General features: G+C 43.2%; 1 protein-coding gene across 1 annotated transcript; it reads left to right on the forward strand.

Moving 5' to 3' along the window:
• Positions 1-1,610: 1,610 nt before the first annotated feature.
• Positions 1,611-7,319, forward strand: TPPP (tubulin polymerization promoting protein; the record flags this gene model as incomplete). Its single annotated transcript, XM_009870253.1, has 2 exons — positions 1,611-1,764; positions 7,010-7,319. Coding segments are annotated over 2 exons (349 nt in total), but the record flags the coding sequence as incomplete, so codon positions are not given.
• Positions 7,320-10,501: the final 3,182 nt, after the last annotated feature.

The following is a 10,501-nucleotide window of genomic DNA, read 5'->3' on the forward strand; positions in this document are numbered from 1 at the left end:
CTCCAGCATACACTCACCTAAAGCAGCCAAGCAGCTGTGAACACCAAAGTTTGGTTAACAAGCAGGTGAATTTTATTTCTGGCTAAAATAGGGAGTGTGAGGGATGTAGAGATTTGCTACATGTTGGGCTGTACTGAAAATAAAGGATACTATTAAGGAACAGTATGTAGAGGGTTGTGTTAGCATTGAATTTTTTGGGGACTAACCCATTTTTCTTTTTTCTTTTTTTTTTTTTAAACCTGGGACAAAATTTCATTTTGTGTTTAATTAATTGAAGGATGAGCTGGCGCGTGCTTTCTCTATTCTTGCATCGATCGTTTATTCCTGTATAAACAGCTGTCACCAGTGAAAAGACTCATCTGGGATGTGTGGTGGCTTGTTGGTTGTTTTTTTTTTCTGTTGTGGTTTTGGGGTTTTTTTTGTTCTGATTTGCTTGGACTGCTCTCTAAATTGACATCAAAAGAAGTGCTTCAGTAGCAAACAAAATTTGTGTAGTAGCGTTGTTTCCCAGCAACGTGAGCCCTCGAGTATTTCTTTAGCTTTGAGGGTTTCATAATGTTGTAAGCAATTGAAAATGTCTTCTGCTGTTAAACATTGAAGGTTTCAGCAGTAGAAGCATCAGAGCATCTTTTAATTTTTTTTTCTATTCTATTTTAATTTTTTTTTTCTATTCAATCTGTTAAGTTTTTGTTTAAATGGGTTAAATTTTCATAGAATCCTAGAACAATTCAGGTTGGAAAAGCCCCTTGGGATCATCGAGTCCAACCATTGACCCTGCACTACAAGGTCACCCTTAAACCATCTCACCCAATTTTGGTGTATGAATTCTTGTTTTAAAGATCAGGGAATCTGTAATTTGATAATACAGGAGAAGGTGTGTGGTATAATTCACGGAAAATAAGAAAATCTTACTTGATTCTTTTCCTAATGGTTAGCAGTCTCATTAATGCTGTGGCCTCCCACCTGAAATTTAAAGTGAGGAAAACTAAAAATACTTCTGCATTAGGGATAAATATAAATAGATGTTTGCAGAGTGTGAATATCCCCCTCTGCTTGTCAGATTCAGCACCGCGCACTGCGATAGCAAAAGCTGAAAGTAAACCCAAGCAAGTGATTTTCTGCTGTGGAAATAGAGTTTTCTTATTTGTGGAAACACTTCCACACTGGATTTCTGGGGGTTTCTGAGTTTCTCCCACTGCTGTACTGGGTGTTGCGTGAACCCGTGAGTGTTTTCTGGAGGTGGTGGTCTACGAAGGACGGCAGGTGTTGAATTGAAGCGCGTCACTTGAAAATTTGTCAGCCTTTAACGGAGGAGTTTCAGGTTTTTAAATGCTTTTCAATAATTTGCTTTACAGGACAGCATTATTTGTAGCTTGCTTGTGAATACAGGAACGGTGACCTGTGAATAATATATCGTAACCTGGAGTTGGAAGAGGAGTAAAATGTATTAACTAACCAAACTCACCTGAGGTGTTTCACTTCTTGTCTTTTACGCACGCAAGCTGCACAAGCGATTTTTCTGTTGGTCACTGTGGTGAAGCCGTTCTATTCTCGGGGTGCTGCTTGTGCTCTCCTGTAATTTCTTTCCATTCTTCTGTGTGTTTTGACAGAGGGAAGTCTTCCAGAACTATCACTTTTGAGCAGTTTAAGGAAGCTCTTCAAGAACTCTCCAAGAAGCGGTTTAAAGACAAGAGCGACGAGGAAGCAGTTCAAGAAATATATAAACTAATCGAAGGAAAAGCCCCGATTATATCCGGAGTAACGGTACGCCGCTCATCTCACGGCAGGGTTGTTCTCGCTGCCCTTTGTTGCGTTCACCTCCTTCGCTTTGCAGCCCTTTGGACTGAACCTGAGGGCAGCAACTACGCTGAGCTAAGTGGGAGTAAAGGTTGTGTAAGAGCTCAGTGTCACGCTCTGGTGTGGCATAGGCGTTGCTTCTACTAGAGCTTGCATCTACTACAGCTAGGAGTCGTAGTACCACCTAGCAGCACGGTCAGGAAAGTTCAAGGAGAGCTCTTGTGTGTGACGAGGAGACGGGAGTGTTCGGGAAGGGTGGGGGGTTCCAGTCCCGGTAGATGGGAATCAAGTTTTGAACCTCGTTAAACAGTTCTGAGATGTGTGAAACACCCCAAAGGCTAAAGCAAAGCGAAGGAATCTGAAAATAAATTTAATGTGCCGTGTGTGGCTCCCAGCACGCTGCAAAGCTGGGAATAATTATCATGTCTGGTCTTTGCTGTTTGTTTTGTTCTCTCAGAACTATAATATTCTTTTTTTTTTACTTTTTCCCTTTTTTCTGCTTTTTTCTTTTTCCCTTTTTCCTATTTTCACTTCTTCCTTGTCCTTTCTCTTTTTTCCTCTTCCCTCTTCCTTTTTCCTTTTTTCCTTTTTTTCCTTTTTTTGCCTTTTTTGCCCTTTTTTGCCTTTTTTGCCTTTTTTGCCTTTTTTGCCTTTTTTGCCTTTTTTGCCTTTTTGCCTTTTTTGCCTTTTTTTGCCTTTTTTCCTTTTTTTGCCTTTTTTCCTTTTTTTTTCCTTTTTTCCCTTTTTTCCCTTTTTTCCCTCTTTTCCCTCTTTTCCCTCTTTTCCCTCTTTTCCCTCTTTTCCCCTTTTTCCCCTTTTTCCCCTTTTTCCCCTTTTTCCCCTTTTTCCCCTTTTTCCCCTTTTTCCCCTTTTTCCCCTTTTTCCCCTTTTTCCCCTTTTTCCCCTTTTTTCTCTTTTTTCCCTTTTTTGCACCTTTTTTGCCTTTTTTGCCTTTTCTGCCTTTTTTGCCTTTTCTGCCTTTTTTCCCTTTTTTGCCTTTTGCCTCTCCTTTCTCTCCTTTCTCTCCTTTCTCTCCTTTCTCTCCTTTCTCTCCTTTCTTTCCTTTCTCTCTCTCCTTTCTCTCCTTTCTCTCCTTTCTCTCCTTTCTCTCCTTTCTCTCCTTTCTCTCCTTTCTCTCCTTTCTCTCTCTCCTTTCTCTCTTTCCTTTCCTTTCTTTCCTTTCTTCTTTTTTATTGGTATTAAGCTCTATGTATGAAAAGCAAGTTACAAAGCCCGGTGTACATAAGTTTGGTCGTCCTGGGAAATTTTTTGCCCTGTAATTTGGGAGTGTTTACCAGCGACTTGGATAGTCCTGGCAATTTAATGAATCTGTGTAAAATCTGCGATCCTCCTGAATTTTAAATTTTGGCTGTGGAGCAGGGGATGAAAATAATAGTCTTTTCAGAAATTGGTTCCACACAAGTGAATAGCGGAAATGTCAGGTTTTAAGTTGTGCAATTTGTTAGATTTTTACAAGATTTTATTTCCTTGCTCTTGTACTCTCTTTTGAAACGTGGACACTTTGATACAGACTTAAAATAGCGAACGTTTCTTTTTGTCCTTCGCTCATTTTAGTGAGTTTCAAAGCCTCGTTCATCCACCCCAGGATTCTCCCTTTGAATCGGGCACATTCTTCCAAAAGGAGTTTGTACGGTGATTATATTTGGTTCTGTTGTGCTAAATCAAACATTTTTCTTGAAGAGCAAGTTTTTAAATAAAAATAAAAGTTTTGAGTTCTCGCACATCTTTTGCAAACCTCTGTGTGTGTAAGAGAAGGGAAGGGAAGTGGAGGCTTCTGTGTGCTCACAGTAAGGAGAGCAGAAGGCTGGCTCTAAATAATTTATTGCCTTTAGAGAAACGTAACTAGAGAGATGATGTAACTTACTCTAGGTAGTAAACAGTTCGAGCAGAACTGCTGCGTGGCGAGACAGAACCGTTTTGTCTGTGATTCCGTGTGAAAAAGAAGGGAGAGTGTCAACTCGTGTAGATGGAAATGGTCCAGCCCTTCGTGCTGTTCTCTGTGTTTCTTTCTACGTTTTTCCCCACTGCTGGCCAAGCACTGGCACAAGTTGTTGTGTCTCCATCCCTGGAGAAATTCCGAAGCCACCCAGGCGTGATCCTGAGCAACGGGCTTTAGGTGGAAGGGTCGGGCTTTGGAGCAGGTGACCTCCAGAGGTCTCTTCCATCCTCAACCCTTCAATGGTCTCTTCTGTCTAACTACTAATGACAGGACAAGGGGAAATGGCCTCAAGTTGCGTCAGGGTAAGTTTAGATTGGATATTCGGGGGAAGTTCTTTCCTGAACGAGTGGTGAGGCACTGGAACAGGCTGCCCAGGGAGGTGGTGGAGTCACCAACCCTGGAGGTGTTTAAAAAAAAAAGTAGATCTAGCACTTGAGGCTGTGGTGTAGTGGTTGGGTGTGCTGGGATGAAGGTTGGACTGGATGATCTTCAGAGGTCCCTTCCAACCCCTGACATTCTGTGATTCTGTGAGACACAGTAGCACTAGCTGAGGAGTCCAAGAGAGGAGTGAAGTCTTTGTGTATTCTGCCCTGTGCTTACAAAGCTTTTTCTGAGAGAAAACACCTCAGCAGGAGGCTTAGGTTGTACCCGGCCGCTCTGTGTAATGTTCACACAACCTCAGCTGGAAGTAGTGTTTTCTTTCTAATGGGTTTTCACCATCAGAAGAATGAAAGGAGAAGGAGGAATGAGGTGTCCTGCACTGGTGAACCCTGAATGGGGAAGTAGCAAGGGAAATTAGTGGGAGAAAGCAAACAAAGAAACAAAACCCTGAAGCCCCACTCCGTGCAGGAAGGCTCGTGTGGCACGCTGCAGCCTTATTGTGAGGATGGACCTTCTTTTTCCTGATAAATCATCTGTGCTGTCTAAATCATTGGTGCAAGCTGTCTTGAGATAAACAACACATTCCTCAAATTTACTACTGGGAATGATGTCCTGGGAGTGGTTTCCCGGGAACATCATTATTGACACAGGCTGTTCCGTTCACCCTGGTTTTACTATTTCTTTGTGGGTGATAACGTATCTACATTTCCTTTCCTGTTGCACTCAGGCAAGTCTTACTGTGTCTGTTACACTCATGTCACTGCCCCAAAATGCGTATTTATTTTTATTTTTATTTCAGTATTGATGTAAATTTCATACTGATCATGCCACCCCTTTGGAACAGAGGAGCAGTTAAACTTAGCGTTACAAATTCTCAGAACAGCAGAACAGAGAATGAATTTGGAGAGGAAAAGGCAGTCAGCTAGAGGTTCTGAGAATTCTCTCTGCTTGTGAGAATGTGGTGTCCGTGCATGTGGAGAAAACTGATTTTTCTTAAAGCGGTGGCGATGAAATACAAGGAAAGTAAATATGTGTTAAGTTTGATTAACTCGATACTGAATTTGCCCTGTCTGGCATTTGGAGTGCTTCCATGTTTACGGTGCAAACAGCTTTTGTCACTGGTAACATCCTGTGGCTTGTAGCACTAGTGTTATATTAGTAAACATGGAGCAAAGTTTAGTTCTTTGATTATGTGATCAGCTCTCTTGCATCTTTTATAGTGGATTCTTCTGGCGTTAGGGCTGAGGAAAGATACTTTTAGCTTTTTCCTCGCTGGCTTACATGGCGAGAGTCATGGCTGGGGTCTTCATTTTCTCGGTGAGATCGTTAAGAGCGCCCAAGAAGCGTGCCCACAGCTAAGAAAACCTCTTGAGTAAGAAGCATCCTGCGCTCTTTCGGGGGCAGAAACATGTCAAGCAGTCCGGCAGTTTGTCGTCGAGCAGCGCCCGGGTTTGACTCGTGAGCAGGAAACCCTGAGCCGTGTCAAAGCTGCTTCCTACTGGTTGGTGCCAGAATTGTTGTTCAGGGTACAAGCCCCCGTGTTTCCCTTCGCTCGCCGAACAAAACTCATTCACAAGGCTTAAAATAGCACCGAATTCCTAGTGCCTGCGCGCCGGGTGAAGCCAAGAAGTTACGCACTCGTACAGAAGCGTGTGTCTTTGTTTTCCTGGATTAATTTCCAGCGACCAGACAAGCCTTTGTCCTGTCATGTGACTCTTTGTACAGCCTGTTTGATTTACTAAAACCTTGAGGAACAGGAAGAATTAAATTCTCAGCTGGGCACCAGCCTGGGAGTTTTAACTTTGCTGCATTTAATGCCTCGGCTTGTACGTTTTTGCTGCATTTTTATTTTAGCTAGCCAGGCTGCTAACAGAGCTGCTGATCACAGGGTGTATTTGTTTCAATCATCTCTGCTGTGTATACAGATTTCCTGGTTATAAGGTGCCAACAGGCCAGTGTGGACAAGAGAATTGTGTGTATTAAGAAGCAATACTTCTTCCTAAGCATTATCTTCATTTCTGTTCATTTGCTTCCCCGCAGTGAAGACTGTGTCGCTTCTCTTGCTAAAATGCACCCTAAGAGTGTAGTGCACATAAGAAGGATACCCGAATTTTATCAGTCTTTGTTCAGCTGAGCTCTATTTCCACTACAACACAAGAATCTTTTCCCTTCTCCTTTAGTGCCCTTTCTCTTCTGATTTTAAAATGCAAACGTAAGAATCAAAGAGACTGCTCCTAGTCCAAGCACACAAGTTAACATGCTCCTGTATCGTTCTGCGAAACTTTTCTATTTCTTCTTCCTATACTCAAATTTTCTTTGTCTCAATGACAGCAAAACTTTGCTTTTAAGTAGCCACAGTGGAAGCAACGTAAAGTCTCTGCTTAGTGCAATTTCATAGACTGCCAACATCAAAAAGAACTTTCCTCCTCGTTTGTTACTTCTCTCATGAATCCTGGAGCTTAGGATGGATTTGTCTCTTGAAACAATGAATTCTGGCTGTATTGATTTGCCTTTTCTGTTTTGGTGGAGCCAGGTTTTTATGCTTCAGTGTTGACCGTCATGTGAAAGGGTCCGTGGCTGAGCGAGGCTCTCGCAACTGATGTGATGGGTTTCGAACCTGACTGTTCCCTGTGGTTTCTTTGTAGCTTTGGTGCTTAGAACGTCATCATTAAGCGGAGGTGTCTCATAGTGAAAGTCTCTTTCCAGAAGTTTTTGACATAACTCAATTTTGTTCATGGCTGTGTGATTGTTGTCTTTGCATATAATGACAAGAAAAGATTTAAATGCCGGTAGCATGTACAAATGTCTGTGTTAAGAATAATTGATTTTTGACGTGTTTTGGGGTTTTTTTTCTGTTCTTTCTTCCAACAGAAAGCCATTTCATCTCCGACTGTATCGCGCCTTACAGATACATCGAAATTCACGGGTTCTCACAAAGAGAGGTTTGATCCCAGTGGGAAAGGAAAAGGCAAAGCTGGCCGAGAAGATCTGGTGGATTCTTCGGGATATGTATCTGGCTATAAGCACGCAGGCACGTACGATCATAAAGTGCAAGGAAGCAAGTAAGGCTGAGGGTTTCCAACAAGGAGGGAGAAAGAGAGGGGAGGAAAGAGAGTGTATCTGTGAGAATGATGTAGATGAATCCCACGTGTTTTGGTTATTGTAAATGCTAAGACTATGTTGTCAAGAAGTTGTTTTCAGGAACTGGAACTGATTTCAACATCTGCTGAGCTACTTTTGCAGCACAACGCCACTTCATTACATTCCTCATGCGTATATTGGCAAAAGTAAATCTCTTGGTACAAAAACCACACGATTTTGTTGAGCTTTAGGCAAAAAAGAAACCAAAACAACAACAACAAAGTCAAGAGCAGTTATACCACACTTTGTAAATTCAAGCAAAAGATCTCAAACATTCCTATTTGTCCAGTTGCCCTGAGGATGTTGAAGGGAAGCTCTTGTAAAGAGAGTTTTTATAGCAGTCTTTCTGAGTAATATGCTACCATTATTTATTTAGTTTGATTTGACTACTGGTTTGGAGGGCTTTTTAAAAAATGTCTTATACAGGATCTGGCACTTTCCTTCAAACATTCAACAATATACTGTTGGGGAGTAAGTGGTTGTAATATATAAGGTGCTAGCCTGTAAATGTCATACACCGCTCGTGAAAAACTGAAAAAAAAATTAAAAAAACCTGTTTCTAGAACAGTATAGGTTCTAAAGTATTTCATGTCAACAGAAAGAGGTGGAAAATACCAGCCCTTACTTTCCTCCTTGTCTCCACTTTGTGCTTGTTACCGTGTGTGCCGTGGCGTGATTCCGACCGGCTGGATTTGGATGGAGCTGTTGAACTAACCCGAAAGGCGAGGAGCAAGGCGTCACCTGGAAAGTCTAGCAAAGCTTCTCGCCGTCCGTTTTCAAGTTTGCCTTTCAAGTGAGGGGGGCATTAAGCTCATAATGCTTTAAGAGACTGATCCCAGCTAAACACTGCCGATCAGACTGCTGTCAGGAAAATGTTATTATGCACCTGCATTGTATTCCCTTTAAGCTATAGCAGACATAAGGAAAGTTTACAGTCCCTTGGGATAAGGACAGTGACAATTAATATCCGTGTAATTAGGTGCAAATTGCCCCCAAAAATATACTAGTACAACTAGGCTACATTTTATGTTAGATTTGTTTGAAGCCGAGGGGTTTGATTCTCCGTTCACCTTTGCTGCCTGACTTAGGAGTCGTAGCATCCATGGGAATGGCTTTCCCGGGAAGGAGAACCAGTTCCCCAGGCTTAAGGTGCAGGCAGCTGAGTGTGACCCACCTGGGGCCCAGAACGCCAAAACAGCTCAACAAGAATAAAAATAATTCACTTTTTTAATATTGGTTAAAAAGGAGAGGAAAGGCCAATCCAATTTTCTGCAAGAGCTGAACAAGTACCCTAATGTATTTCTCTGCTATCTTGAAAATTATGGACGACGAGATTTTCAGTATTCGCAGGCAGCTGCCAGCAGTTCTGCTTTGCTTTCTTTTAGAAAGAGCTCATGCGCTGGTTTCCATACTCCCCTCTGAATAAAGGTTAATAAATTTACTGCTCTCCCCTCCCTGTATTAGCACCCCGCTCAGAGCACGTAAAATTTGTGTGTGCTGTCACGTGCCACGCAGGTCAGCAGCGTGTGTTTGGCCAGTGTCTGGAAACAGAACACTGATTTTCTTTCAGCCCTTAAACTGTTGATTCCGGTTTTGTTTTCCCAACATTGCATGGTAGCCTTCCTTGGAACTTTGCCTCCAGTGACCCTCCGAGCCCCTACATCTGCCCGAAACCCAAACAACAGTAGCAAACAAGGGCAAGGACTTCCTTGTGGACTTGGAGACTTTTTTTGTTCGTTTGTTTATAATTTATTCTGGGTTTTGAAGAGGGAGGGAATTTTGCCAAACCTCAGCACATGTTCTTGTAAAGACTTAAATGGCTTGTTCCCATGGCTGGCTCTGGTTACCTGTACAGATATTTTTTTTTTTTGATGCGGGTAAGGATGCTCAGGATGAAGGATGCTCAGGATGAGAAGCATCCAGCTTTGTGGAGCCTCTCTGAGAGTTACCTCTTCTTGAAGAAGACTTTACATGGCCTGAAGGATTACCTACTCCTGTGTTGCGCTGGTGACCTGTCACATTCTGAGGCAGAAAATGTGCTACCAACAGTGGCTCTGTCATTCCAGTCTGGTAGCGATCCTGTGATGTTGAGAACCTTCTTCTACATCACCTGGCTGCTTTTTGCCAGCTCGCTGCCTTCTCTGCTGCGTGAGGTGACGCTTAACCCGAGGTGCACGAGGGCTTTCTCAGCTCCCCAAGCACTGTCGGCAGTGCCAGCCCATCGCTACGCAGGAGGAGCGATTGCTTAGGGAGGTTTTAAGGTATCATTAGGTTTTAATTTCAGGGCGTGGGAGGGGTCGGCACGCTCCTCAGGTAGAGGGCACGTGAAGGAATGGAGAATGTGGACAGATCCAGGCTGACAGACCAGAAATGGAGCTGCTCTGCTTGCTGGAACTCGCTGGGCTTCTGCCAGAGTTCAGTTTGCATCGGTTGAAGGGTATCAAATCCTTGCTGCGAACCCAAGCGCTTCGCGTGGACCTGATGGGAAGTTCTTTGAAATACCTTCCGTGGCGTAGTAAGCTTTGGCACAGGCCTTGAGGGGCTCCTTCAGGTAGCAGTGTTCTGAGGGCTGCATTTCTTTTGTGTCTTCTTTATTTCTGCAGCCGGATAGCTTCCAAACTCCAACAGGTGCATGAAGAGAAGTTGTTCTGATCTGACAGTGACAAAGGGAATTTGTGGCTGGAAAGACAGGATTCAGGAAAGATTTTTTGCTTCTGTTATACTTGGTGTAAAAGACAAGGGCTGTGAAACAAGAAGCACCATATGCAGCTGTGTATTAGGGGTTCAGCCACCTACTTAAGCTTTTTCTTTTCCACTAATAAATGTAGGAAATCAAAAGCCTTGGTATTAGCTTGAGTGGTAGCCCTAAGGTCCAAGCCTGCTTGGGAATGAGGCAAAGTGCGTTTTCTTGTTCATCTGCTGTTCTCTCAGCTCTCGGGGCGGCTCGGAGATGAGGGGAAGGGAAGACCCGTTCTCAGCCCTTGAAGTGTTGCAGAGATCTCTCTGCGCACCCTACTCCAGACTATTCCTAAATGTTGTGCCTGAAGTAAGGCTGTGGGTACCTGGTAATTTTTACACTCACCTCCTCTTTTGGGGCATCTCAACTCGTTCCGTCTGACTTTCCAGTCTGATTTGCAGCATCTTCTACTCTGCAGCACTTCTCTGTGTGACATCTTGTATAAAACTCTTGTTCCCAATTATCTTTGCTCTCCTTACCGCTGC

This window comes from Apaloderma vittatum, unplaced genomic scaffold (genome assembly GCF_000703405.1).
Source record: "Apaloderma vittatum isolate BGI_N311 unplaced genomic scaffold, ASM70340v1 scaffold15370, whole genome shotgun sequence".
In the NCBI taxonomy this organism is placed as follows: Eukaryota; Metazoa; Chordata; class Aves; order Trogoniformes; family Trogonidae; genus Apaloderma; species Apaloderma vittatum.